This window comes from Protopterus annectens, chromosome 7.part0 (assembly GCF_019279795.1).
Source record: "Protopterus annectens isolate FY-2018-M chromosome 7.part0, PAN1.0, whole genome shotgun sequence".
NCBI classification, from domain to species: domain Eukaryota; kingdom Metazoa; phylum Chordata; order Ceratodontiformes; family Protopteridae; genus Protopterus; species Protopterus annectens.
The window spans coordinates 1,162,368,868-1,162,382,914 of record NC_056739.1 but is presented as its reverse complement, the minus strand read 5'-3'; the positions used below and the strand labels follow the sequence as shown (position 1 = coordinate 1,162,382,914).

At 39.5% G+C, this 14,047-nt stretch overlaps 1 protein-coding gene across 1 annotated transcript in view; it reads right to left on the bottom strand.

The window, feature by feature from the left end:
* Positions 1–14,047, bottom strand: part of CA12 (carbonic anhydrase 12) — a 462,957-nt gene that overhangs the window by 328,762 nt on the left and 120,148 nt on the right. The window contains exon 3 of the mRNA XM_044077750.1: positions 8,900–9,070. Coding sequence (XP_043933685.1) covers positions 8,900–9,070 — 171 coding nt within the window. The remainder of the gene's footprint in view (positions 1–8,899; positions 9,071–14,047) is intronic.

Below are 14,047 nucleotides of genomic sequence, written 5' to 3'. Positions count from 1 at the left end.
GCACGATTCATGCACGAGTGGATGTGCTCGGTCAGTGCCTTAGTGTAGGCTTCTGCAGTCGAACTTCCAGATCCTGTCTGCGTGGGTGTTGTGAAGTTTGTCACTTCTGACTTCAGTAGCATGAAGTTGGCTTTGGAGAAGTTTTTTAAGGAGGTTTCCTTACTAGGGGGTGGGGGTGGGATGTGGATGTCAAGGGTGATTTGCTTATGGTCAGACCTGACCAATGAGGGGGTGACCACTGGTGTGGAGCATCTATCTCCCATTTTGGTAATGACCAAGTCTAGGATATTGGAGCCCCTGGTGGGACAATGGATTAGTTGATCCAGGGCATTGGAATTTATGAATTCCAGGAACCGTTGGGAAAAGGAGTTGGTACCCGAGTAGTTTTCCCAATTAATGGCAGGGTAGTTGAAATCACCTAGTATTAGGGTATTTGGTTGTATCTTAATATTTTCCAGTATGTTTAGGAAGGTGTAGTGAGAATCTTGGGGTATGGTGGGGGATCTGTAGCAAGCTACAATTTGGATTGCAGTCTTACCTGGTGTTAGTTGCTCCTGGAGAATTTCAGATGCATTGTGTTGGGCAACTAGCCTGGAGGTGTGAATATCCTTGGTGAATATGGACACTCCTCCACCTTTAGTGTTTCAGTCTTGGTTTTGTGGCCGAAAAGTGTGGTAAGAATTGTAGCCTGGTATTGCAGGGGTGCTCTCTGGAGCCTTGAACCAGGTCTCAGTCACTGCACAGATATCGATGTTCTCCATTTTTAGGAGTGCCTCGAGAGAGTGCATTTTGAGGTTTAGACTTCTAGCATTGAGTAGCATTACCTTCAGATTTTGCATGCTTGCATCTGTTATGGTGGTGGTTTTGTCCTTTGAACCTTGCCTAAAAAAGGCACTATAGGGGTGGCAAGAGCTTTAGCCAGTAACCTGAATCCCAGAGGTGACAGGTGCAGACCATCCCTGGCAAAGCATCGTGGTTTGTCGATCATGTCTTCCCAGGCAGACAAATACTGGATCCCCTTTGAATGACACCAGAAGCTTAGCCAATTGTTGAAGTCAATCATTTTGTCCTTATACTGTGGTATCATTCTGGGCAAAGGCAGGATGCTACTCAGGGCTAGGGTCATACCTGCCTGGGTCACATGATCCAAGAGCTCTTCCATGTCTCTTTTCATGTAGTCCAGGGAGGTACGTCTCAAGTCATTTACTCCAGCATGGACAATGACAGAGTCGTATTTGTACTTGTTGTGGAGTGACTTGAGTGCATGCGTTATGTGGCGGATCCTGGCACCCGACAGGCAGCTGACTGTAATTTTCTCCTTGTTCAGCCTGGTGAGTGGGACATCAGTGTGCCTGACTAAAGAGTCACCTATGACTAAAGTGTTGGGTACATTGTCTTGCCTTAGGGGCTGTTTTTGGGTGGCACACTGGTGTTGTGAGCTATGTGTCACTTTGGTTGTGACTGGAGTTTGCGTTTCAGCTTCGGAGGTCCTTGTTGCTTGGGCAGGTTAATGTTAAGGGCCTCTGCATATGTGGGTTTAGTGTTGCTATGTGTGGGAGTTGATGGTGTGGGTTTTGAAGGGCTATGAGTTGCTAGAGGTGTAATGCAGGTGTTAGCCTTCTCCTCTTGACTGTCTAGCACAGTCTTGACCGGAGAGAGCGTTGCTTCCAGTTTGGCTATGTAAGTGCATCTCTCGCAGATTGTAGTGTTGGGTGGTAGGAGGAGAGGATTGTTTGTGTACATGAGGCAGTTGCTGCATTGCCCCAGTATGCCCAGATTCACCAGGTGGACAGGAGAAACCACCGGAAGCTGACCCTTGGACATGCCTGTTTAGGTGCTTTTTTGTAAGGTTTAAGAGCTATTTCCCTTACCTTTGCAAGGTATTTTGCAATTGTAGGCTGTTTAGTGCCTATGATTAATTTCTCCTTATTGACAAGGAGAGCTGAGTGCTTGTATCAGTTTCAGGCTTCCTAGTGCTTTACAGCAGGTTCTAGAGCAAGTGCTAGTCACAGGGGTTCAGATTTTAATGCTACTACTGAGAAACCAGCTAGTTTTAAGGGAAAATTTGAAGAGCAGCCTTTCTGGCACCTGGAATAGTTTAACTGTAGCCTTGTAGTGCTGCAAGATGTGAAAAATGTGCAAACACACGTGTTTTTAAGCCAGAAAGTTGAAAGGGATAGAAATCAGCCCAAAAAGGCTAATAAAATTACAATTTCAGAGCTGGAAACCACTCCTCTAGCGTTAGGCAGTACAATGCTCACCAGTCCCACTGTTAGACAGTAGGGCTTCCCTCTGCCGCAGCAAGGTCTGGATAGCTCTGAGCACAGAAAATAAAGTCCTGAGACAAGCAAGGCCTGGGATATGGACTGGCTAGAAAATGTGGGAAACTAGCAAACAAGATAGTATATATATATTTTTTTTGTTGAAACAGGCTAAACAATGCAATAATACAGTAAATAAACACAGAAAAGTCTAACACACTTGAGTGTGTAGTCCTAAACAGTAAATGCAATTAAAACTCTACAAAATTAGCAATTTAAAACTTTTTAAATGAAGCAAGGCAAGTGCACAACTGAAAAACGATTTAAGTGGCAGTAATACAGCAGAATAAGTAGCTAGTCTACATATACAGAGAAGTCTATATACAGAAAAGCAGCTAAAACACACAAATACTTCAGATGCAGTGCAACCTAGAGCACTTGAGTTGTAGCAATATTAAGGCAATTACAGTTAGAATAAATGCTCTAAAATATACTCTATATTTCCAAAATATTTGAGAAGCACAGTCAGAACATAAGGTAATTCAGGCAAAAATGTATTTATTTATTTATTTTTTTGAAAGGGAAAAAGGAGAAACAGAAGGCCTTATCAAATGTTCTCTCTGTATTAGGTAGAATGAACTAATGACACTAGAATGGGAGGAGTGTCCCAGATCAGATTTACAATAGGGGCGGGCAACTGCAAAGCCACCAAGTATAACACAAGACACCAACAGGGAGGGTGGGTGGAGACACTAAAGCTATTAGCCTACAAAGCACTAGAGAAAGCCACAAAATGAAAGTTTTTAAACAGATAAAGATTTGTAAAGATACAGAATGCTTTAACTGCAAACAAATCAGTTACCCGTGCAGATTACAATAAAAGTGCTATATATAAATTGCTAGAAACAATAAACTGTATAAATAATCGAAAAAAACAGGATACTTATATATCTCAGCTAAGAGTTGGAGTCAACACCTCTCAACCACTCTGTTCTCAAAGTTAGGGTGTATATATATATATATATATATATATATATATATATATATATATATATATATATACATGTATGTGTCTGTATGTGTGCATATGATATATATATATATATATATATATATATATATATATATATATATATATACACACACACACACACACACATACACACACACACACACACACACACACACACACACACACACACACACACTCACACAAAACCACACATACATAGATGCACACATATTAAATGTATAAAACACACTCAGAAAATAGGAGAATGTTTCAGAAAATATTTCCAGTCAATAGGACAATATAGAAAGCAAACAAGAAAACACATGTAAACTATCTTTATAACTGCAGATCAACTGCGTGAAATAAATATGCAGTTAAAAAGAAAGAAAGAAACTTGCAAAAAAGAGTAAAATCCCATGACTGGAAGAACTCCCTGGTCAGCCTCAGTAAGAAGCTGAGACCCCTCATAAAATCCTCCACAGCAAGTTATGAAAACAAAACCGCCACTGATCCTAAAGACAACCACAAAGCATTCTATAGGTATGTCAAGAATCTCAATGGCAACACTCAGATCTGCTCTGAGTTACAGCACAATGGCACTAAATATACAGAACCAACTGATACTGACAACATCCTGGCAGATAGGTTCAGTGCTAACTTTAACCCCCCCCACCCCCTAAAGGGCCCATTTCTATACCGGAAGAATGCAAAGTTCCTATAATCACGGCTGCATAGGTTAAAACCACACTCTCCAAAGCCAACAACACAGCATCCATGGGACCTGACAACATCCCAGTCTGTGTTCTACATGAACAACAGAATGAACTGGCACCCCACCTAAGCACCATGTTCAATCATAGCCTCACCTCAGGCTTTGTGCCCACTGAATGGCACACAGCGATGGTTATCCCACTCCACAAAGGGGGAGCCAACACAGACCCCGGGAACTACCGCCCCATTAGCCTAATGAGCCTGGTCTGCAAGGCCATGGAACATATCATCATGGAACTTATAAACAAAGACATTGGTAATCTCCAAACTCTGGACCCCACCCAGTTTGGGTTTGTAAAAGGCAGATCATGTCTCCCAAACCTGATTGACTTCTTTGAAGCAGCCACCAAAGCTGTAGACGAGGGTAAGGTGGTTCACACAGCCTATCTAGATCTCACCAAAGCTTTTGACACCATCCCCCACTCTGGAATTACAGATAAACTCACTAAACTAGGTATAAATCCAGACAAGAAGTTCCTTGTAGATCTGGATAAAGGTTTACAAACCAAAAAATATATAGAATATATCAACAACAAAGAAGTGGGATGCAAGTCCAACCAATGGCCCCAACAGAGACACCATCCACTCGACAAAGAACAGAGAACAAAACTCCATTGTTATATGTCTATTTGAAGGTAAAATGGGTAGTAAAGACATGTTTGAAAGCATGGTTATTTTCTATGTGTGTGATGCCAGGTAGAAGAAAGCCATTCAGTATTTTTTATATTACTGGGGAGAATTCTGAGGTTCATAGGTGGTTACTGAGTCCAAGAGACATGTTAAGCCTAGCCAGGCTTACTCCAAATTTATCAAAATATTCCTGACATGTACCAATACCACAAGGAATTTTGTGCTTTACAATATAGACTTGTATACATCTGAATATGGTTAATGATGACCATTAATTCACATGGATAGAAAGCCTGTTCCAAAGAAATGGTAATCAATGAGGCACATAACTGTCCCACATGTCCTGTTTATGTCACAGACAAGCTTTAGGTCCTTTAAATTGGTATTTCTGGTGATATTTGTTTTGCAAATATGAAACAAACCCATCTGTGTGGGATCAGAGTATGTCTTGTAGGCTAGGCATAGATTGCCATACAGCAATCTGTAAGAGACAGAGTACAGGGTTAGAGCTTTGAGACGTGGTTGTTTACTCCCTTTATTTTTTTTGTGAGGAACCACTGTGGCCTCTCAAGCTGTTTGAAGTGCCTGGTCAGGTGCATGCTGAAGAGTGCATTGTACTCACTGATTGGTCAGATAAGAGCCACGTACAGTGGAACAATGACCTCTTTGGACCTGGATACCATGCTCTTACTTTTAAGTTGTGCAAAGTAGAATGGTTTTCTCACCACAGTAGAGTCGTAGTGGTCAAAGATCAAGATACTGTCACCATGCATTTCCAGATCCCTGACCATTGGATTACTTTTATGGGTGTGTTATCAATGTGGTAATTTCCAGAGATGGCCATCTTTCTAAAGGGTACAATTATGCATTTTTTGTATTGAGTTTTAGGTATGAGGATGACTGGAGGAAGTGAGGACTTGGAGCATGTTAGAATTACAAGGTCTCAGTGTGTAGGAAACTACCATTTCAAAATAAGGTCTGGGCATTTACTGGAATAAAGTTGATTGTGAGCTCACCAAAGATGCAACATTATATCGTCTTGCCTGTACTTAGACATTTAAGCTGCTTATATAGTAATGCAGTTTTGAGGAATGGTCCAATGCTAAAATAGCAATATAATTAAACATCTGTTCTACTTTATGGAATGGGGAGTTGCTTGTTTATAATGACAGATAGACAGCTGGGGGAAGGTAAACTGCATTTTTTCAAAGGCAAATAAAATTCATACTAAAGGATCTGATCCTATAGATCATGCCTATCTTATGGATAGAGTGAAATATGATGGTGCATTCAAGACAGATTTTAGTTCATTAAATGACTCCTAGGCCAGACAGCCATTTGAAATGTTGGGACTCAGAATGATGAGCCCCATAATATGGAGACTGAAAGGGTAAAAACTCAGACTTACATAGACTAAGTCCAAGATTGATATTTCTTGGAATATTCCCTTTTCTCCATGGTATAGCGATCTCAGATTTGGCATATATATGTTCAGAGGAGTGGGGTCTTTCTCATTCACATCACTGGTGCAGGGAGCTTGCACCCCTGCAAAAAAATAAGTTTAAAGGAGAAGAGAGATGTTTATTATTCACCCTTTTCCTGCATTTTTTTTTGGTTTGTTTTCTTTTCAGCGTGTTGGGAATCAGCATCACAAGTTCTGACATTCATTTAGGAACTGTAAAGCAAAGTAACTTTGTAGAAGTGGGAGCTTCAACAATGTTATTATCTAGCAATTTAAGATAAAAAAGAAAGTTTTTGTTAAGACTCTAGTTGCTGAGACAGAGCAATTAAATGTTTGTTTTCCTGCTATTGAGACAAAGTCATAAGATGGCCATGTTTTAGTTTGCTCAAACTTCTTTAAAGTTGTATTTGTCTTTTCTACTTTGACAAATCATTACCAAATGACTCCACAATATTAATAATATATTATTTATAATGTATTCTTCTGTATTTTAAATCAAAAGCACAAAATAGATGATTTATTAATATTTTAAAGACCACTTTAGGACAAGATTTTGAAATAAAAAGTAAAGATCATACTTTAAAAGCAATTATTTTAAGACCAAGTATTAAGGAAAATGGACAGAGACTTTACATAGAAAAAAATGTTAATTCAAAAGGTAACTATTTTTACAAAGAAAAAGCATCTACAGTCATTTTGTTTTCAAAACATACTGGGAATTATGCTGATTCTCCTGACAAATGAATTAATGAGACTGAAGGATTTATGTGCTGCCTCATCACTTCTTGCTCTGTGTGTTGAGCCTTTACTTTTCTTATGCACTCACACACTCATACACATAATACCATTGCTTCCCATACCACAGTACATACACAGTCTTCACAAAAATAACAACATACATATAATTTCACTGCCATCCCATATCACATTGCAAACACATAATTTCCCAAAATATCTACATCCATGTAATGTCACTCTTTTCCCGTACCACCCTAAATGCACACAGTACTATTGCTTCTCACACCATACTACAGACACATAATTTCTTCCTAAAAATAACTGCCTATATTTCATGCCACTGCCTTCTCCTGCCATAGTACATACACATAATGCATTCTCATTCCACACTGCATATACATAATGCCTTTCCATACCATGGTATATAGATAATGTCATATCTTCCCATACCATGCTGTATGCATATATTATTATTTTCCCATAGCAGTTCAGCTCAGTTTTTAAACACTTCGTGTCAGACTTATTTGTATTCATTCTCTATTCTACATCTTTACCTGCATCCATTAAAGCTCATTTAAAACTCTATGCCCTCCAAGTTTCCTTTAACTTTCTTCAGTTTGCTACTTTTATAACTATTTTCATATATGTACCTCCTTAATCACCTTTTCAACTGACACATTGTTTCTTCTTTTTCTTTCGGCTGTTCCCATTAGGGGTCACCACAGCGGATCATCTGTTTCCATTTCTTCCTGTCCTCTGCATCTTGCTCTGTCACACCAACCACCTTCATGTCCTCTCTCACCACATCCATAAACCTTATCTTAGGCCTTCCTCTTTTCCTCTTACCTGGCAGCTTCATCCTTAGCATAATTTTACCAATATATCCAGCATCCCTCCTCAGCACATGTCCAAACCAACGCAATCTTGCCTCTCTGGCTTTGTCTCCAAACTATCCAACCTGGGCTGACCCTCTAATATACTTATGCCTAATCCTGTCTACCCTCATCACACCCAGTGCAAATATTAACAACTTTAACTCTGCCACATCAAGCTCTGACTCCTGCCTTTTTGTCAATGTCACTGTCTCCAACCCATATAACATAGCTGGTCTCACTACCCTCTTTTAGACCTTCCCTTTCACTCTTACTGGTACTCGTCTGTCACAAAACACTTCTGACACTCTTCTCCACCTACTCCATGCTGTCTGTACTCTCTTCTTCACCTCTCTTCCACACTCGCCATTACTTTGAACTGTTGATCCCAAATATTTAAACTCATCCACCTTCGCCAACTCTTCTCCCTGCATCCTCAACATTCCTCTGTCCTCCTTCTCATTCACACACATATATTCTGTCTTAGTTGTGCTGACTTTCATTCCTCTCCTCTCTAGAGCATATCTCCACCTCTCCAGGGTCTCCTCAACCTGTTCCCTACTCTCACTACATATCACAATGTCATCTGCAAACATCATACTCCACGGGGACTCCTGTCCGTTCTCGTCTACATTGTTTCTATTGTACATTATTCCACATAACTCCACTTCTTTCCCATACCCATTCCCATGCTGTTATGTATTAATACTGTCTTCATGCATGCTTTTTTAACTGGTCCAAATTTGTTATAAAATAAAAGTCTCAACCTTACTATTAATATCTATATCACCCCACACACACATCTGGTCATCTCTAAAATAAACCCTCTTTGCCACCTCCTCCAAATTTCTTCTTTCTTGACAATAACTACACACAATTCACCCTTTCCTACTATAATGCACATTATAAATGACATCATTTGTGTTATTAAATTCACATAGCAAGTGGGTCATACAAACCGTCAATTGATTTACTGAGGCATTTGCAGTTTTGCAGCAAAGAAGGCAGTGTAGCACTTGAACTATTTTACAGGCAAGCACTTGCCATGGGATGATGTTAGTTCACTGCAGTGGACTACAATTAAATTGTTAACTTAACCAGACACCTGCACACTTGCTACAATCCACATTAAACAAAACTGTAACAGACTTACCAGAATGCCCATCATTGGACAATGTGAAGTGATCTATGCCTGGACTATCATAACCAACAACCTGAATTGGTGTTAAAGCAGCATCATATTTAATATTTGAGTAGATGTCAATAGGTGATTGATGTGTTCCTCCACAAAATGGATAATTTTTGGACCAGTCATTTTCTCCATCTGGACATAGAAAAGAAAAGTATAAATACTCTTTGTAACCAGCCTTTAAGCATCCATTTAGCATAATACACAATTGATGGGTCATTTATCAGTTCTGTGAGGTGTGATTTGATGGACTTATCAAAATGTTTAATAATGGGATACTTTGTAATCGCAGAATCATTATTAAAAATATGCTAAAAAATATTGTCACAATAATGTATTTTGACACACTGTACCAGCTGCCTATAGTGAAATTTCAGATTGCTTACTGGAAAGAGCTTAATAAGAAAAATAGTTAGTGGAATCAATTTTAGGCTTAAAAAGAGTAAAATTGGGCAAAGTCAGTTATGAGGACAGAATGAAATAATAAAATTATATACATAGGTCACAGAAGTCTGGAAGCTGCCAGTGATAGTTTTGGCAGGTCAGTATGGGCAGTTATTAAGGAAGAAGGATGTTGAAACTACCAGCAAGGATAAGTAGAAGCATAGTATAAGGCATGTGTGCATGTGTGCGCGTGTGTGCACATGTGCGCGTGTGTGCGTGTGTGTGTGTGTGTGTGTGTGTGTGTGTGTGTGTGTGTGTGTGTGTGTGTGTGTGTGTGTGTGTGTGTGCGCGTGTGTGTATGCGTGTGTGTGTGTGTGTGTGTGTGTGTGTGTGTGTGTGTGTGTGTGTGTGTGTGTGTGTGTGTGTGTGTGTGTGCTTGCATGTGTGTGGGGGGGGTTGTTTCACATCTGTGGTACTGTGGTATCCTTCTTAAGCCTTTTTGGAACTTTACATATTTTGATGGGAACACTACTAAATCTCGAACGTTTGAAATGTCGAATTTCAAAAGCTCGAGACCATGTAGCCGAAATCGTACATTACCGAAAGACCAGAAGCGCAAAATTCAAAATCCCAATGGTAAGGGATTTTGAGTTAGCGCTTCTGGTGTTGCGGTTCAGGTAAGTATGTGCGTGTAAGTGTGTTTGTGAGGGGCTTTAGTGTGTGTGTGTGTGTGTGTGTGTGTGTGTGTGTGTGTGTGTGTGTGTGTGTGTGTGTGTGTGTGAGGGGCTATAATGTGTGGGTGTGAGTTTGCCTTGTGTGTATGTCTGTGCGATCTCGGGGTTGGAATATTAAAGTTGGGGGGTGTGCAGGGGGGTGAAGCCCCCTGCTTATCTTTAGTGTAGGGTGGTTTGTTTGGTTATGGGGGGAGGCTGTGTATATGTTTGTGTGTGTGCTGTATGTATGTAGTACTTTCCCGATTTTTAATTTTGTGCTTTTAAAATGTCGGTAATGTGTGGTTTAGGGATTTTAGTCTCGGTATTGTGGGCTTTGGGATTGTGTAGTTTCGGTATTAAGTAATGATTCAATTTTGACACATTGCTAGATTAACACTGACAGCCAAGGTTTGCAGCCTCCTTTTATCTGGTGATGCAAGCAGGTGAAATGTCCAGATAGCAAACTTTCTCTTTTTTCTGGCTGCAGTTCAACCCTGCTTTCCAATGTTATGTGTATTTTGCGAATTCAAGAGGGACCTGAACGGAACCATTTGTAAGGGCCATACCTGCCATCACTAGTGATATCCTCCTGGGTTTAGTCTCCCTTAGCCAGGCACTTTAGTAAGCCCCATCTTCCCTAAGTATATCTGCTTAGAAAACATCTCACACATGTACCCATGACCCTCCCCTGAAGAAAGCTAAGCAGGAAGAACCTCAACATTCTATTCTTCCCCCACGCCATTCTCCAACAAGTGTCCAGCCACTAGTTAGACTCTGATTGCTTGAGTCATAGGCAAGATTTATTAATCTGTAGCACTAGAGCTGGCTTGTATGGTGAAGGCATACTGAGGTAGGCTGCTATAGTGATGCAGCAGAAGCATTACTGAGGCTGTATCCACAGAACTGTTTGCAGTCCAAAGAAGTATTTTTGAGAGGACATATAGTAACTATGGTTCCAAAGATGAGTAATGTGATGGTTCAGGAGTTTTATAATTTAAACAGGAAGGTAATTCTCCTAGTGTAACATGGAAGGTATAACACTAGGTATGGTAAACTACCACAGATCCATAAGATGAATGAGCAGACACAAGAAAATTATCATTTCGAAATAAAATAAATCATGAACTGGAAGTCATGTAACACAGCTGGGAGGGAAATTTCAGAAGAATGTAAAGAAGTCTTGCCCTGTGAAAGAATGAAGAAGGCATGAAATGGACAGCAGAAATGGTATAAAGAAAATTGTAGTGAAGACCACAAAACACATGGTGTCTATATAGAGGAGTAACATGGCTACCAGAGAAAGTAGGAACATTAATTCTAGAGGTTAATTTGTGTCTCCATGTGCTTATATATAGCTGTGGTTAAAAACACACATGATATAACCCAACAAATGCTCTAAAATGTTTAATATTACTACATGTGGTATAATGTAATTAAGCAAAACTACCAAACAACGTGGTGGTAAGAAAAGAAAATGCACATGCCTGTGCTGGCATGGTAAACCTAAATCACACATTGTGTATCAAGCATCACTGTTTAAGACAGATTTCTAGAAATGTTTAGAAAACAAAACTAAACTGAAAGTGATTCACCTTCCTGTAACCTATCTATCCCACACTTCACCCTACCTTTCTGATTAGCTCATTGCAGTGATATTTATAAGCCAGTCAGAAGGGCAGGGGAGCAGCAAAGAACACAAAGGTAAAAGGAGATGCAATACTCTCATTCTATTTTTTCCCTAAACATTTTGAGAAAGCAGTTAGAGCATGGACATGCACATGGCTGTACCGAAGAGTGTATGAGGGAGGTGTTTTGAGGAAATAGGAGTGATCCTGTGGTTCATCAGGATGGAATGTAGGAATAATCGGAAGATAACTGGTGAGCAAGCCACTGAGCAAAGCATTAAATTCCACTCACTGTTGATATTTAGGAATCCAAAGTTAAGAACTGGGAATGCATTTTATCAGTCACACCCTGAACAATTCAAACAGCAAACATTGTTTCTTGATTGTACTGCAATCCATTACTTATCTATATGAGTGCATGCCTCATTAAAACAGTGCATTCTACCTTCATAACAAACTGAGATGCATATTTATCCTTTGAAAAATGTACTACAACTAAGATAAATGCTTTCTGATGACTTTCTAATCTCTGAATTTGGAAGGCATTTTCAGCAACCAGCCATAACTTCACATTTTTGTACTTTTGATCTATTTATCAGTATAATAATAAATGAGCCCTCACTTCATAGTTAGTGTTACTCATTGAATAACTTCCCACAGAAGGGTATTTTCAAAGTCCATCCATCGGCAACGTATTTTTCCCATTCTTGGACATGGAGTTAGGGTGTCAACAGTGACAGTCATCGAGAACCAGTGCTCATACCATTATGTGGCTAACCCTGCTACAGTTGTTCTTCCATACCACAGATACATACAGGCACGCTCACACCTACGGACAGTTTAATGTGTCATATCCCCTATTGCATGCCTTTGGAATGTGGGAGGAAACCAGAAGAAAAATACACAAACACAGGAAGGACATGCAAACTCCACACAGAAAGCACCCCGGTGAAGAATCAAACTGGAGAACCTCTTGCTGAGAGACAAAAATGCTAACCTCTTTGACACTGTGTAGTCCTAATTTCATAGCCATTATACAAAATAACCTTATGGGAAGAATTGAAACAACTTACAAATTTATCAAATCAGTTTAGGCTCATAGATCAGTGCTGTGATGATCTGGAATGAAAATATGAAGAATTGTGAAAGTTAGGCTGCCATATTTAATTTATCATGGCTCAGCTTTAAGTCTTAGCTGTTCTGGTATGAACCTAATAACATTTACTTCACATAACACTTGGGTGATGTAACAACAGCAATTTCTTACAACCTGGGCAAAAAATTTCACTTTAAATCCTACTTCAGATACCATGCTTGCTTTCTAAAATCACTTGAGCAAGAGTTATTTTCCTATTTCTTTTTTGAGAGAAAGACATAAAAATTCACAGAGAAAACATGTAAACTCTACAAAGGCATTTGCCAGAGGTCAGGATGGAACTCTGTACTTCGTGACTGAGAGGTGAAGACCTTAACCATTATGCAGAGCATATCTTTACCTTGTATTTTCAACTGTTACTCACTTATTCTCACCATTATTTCAACTGTAGTAATTATTTGGATGTCAATGATTTTCTTGAGTAACTTAATTATCCATCTCTTGACATTTTTCTCATGACTATCCATGTCAAATTCTATTCACTCAGTTTATAAAAATGTTGAAACTACCAAATCTTATGAATTAGCATTTGAGCAGGAAAATTTGTACTGCTCAGTGTTTTCAATTGAAATGCATTACTTCATATATCTTTTTGCAGCCAAAATAAAGTGTTCATATTCACTGCTGAGCAACTTTCAAGATAAGAATAACTAATTTGTTCGTTAGAAGGGAATCACCAAAATAGTATATTAAAACTCTGGAGCAGATCAGTATTAAAAATTTACAAAATTGTAAATGCTTACTTCGTTTATCTATCCACCAGACAGCCATCATCAAACTGAAATTATGTTTGTTTATTGAACACAAAACTTTTGCAACATTTTGAAGATTACATCACTTTACTAATTTATTAACAGGTGATTTAATGTTGTCAATTTGTAGCAGAATTAAAGATGTTAAGATTTGCACTGGGTGTGATGAGGGTGGACAGGATTAGGAATAAGTATATTAGAGGGTCAGCACAGGTTGGAAGGTTTGGAGACAAAGCCAGAGAGGCACGATTACGTTAGTTTGGACATGTGCTGAGGAGAGATGCTGAGTATATTGGGAAAAAGATGCCAAGGATGAAGCTACCAGGTAACAGGAAAAGAGGAAGGCCTACGATAAGGTTTATGGATGTGGTGAGAGAGGACATGCAGGTGGTTGGTGTGACAGAGCAAGACGCAGGGGACAGGAAGAAATGGAAGAAATGGAAACAGGTGGTCCGCTGTGGCGACCCCTAATGGGAATAGCC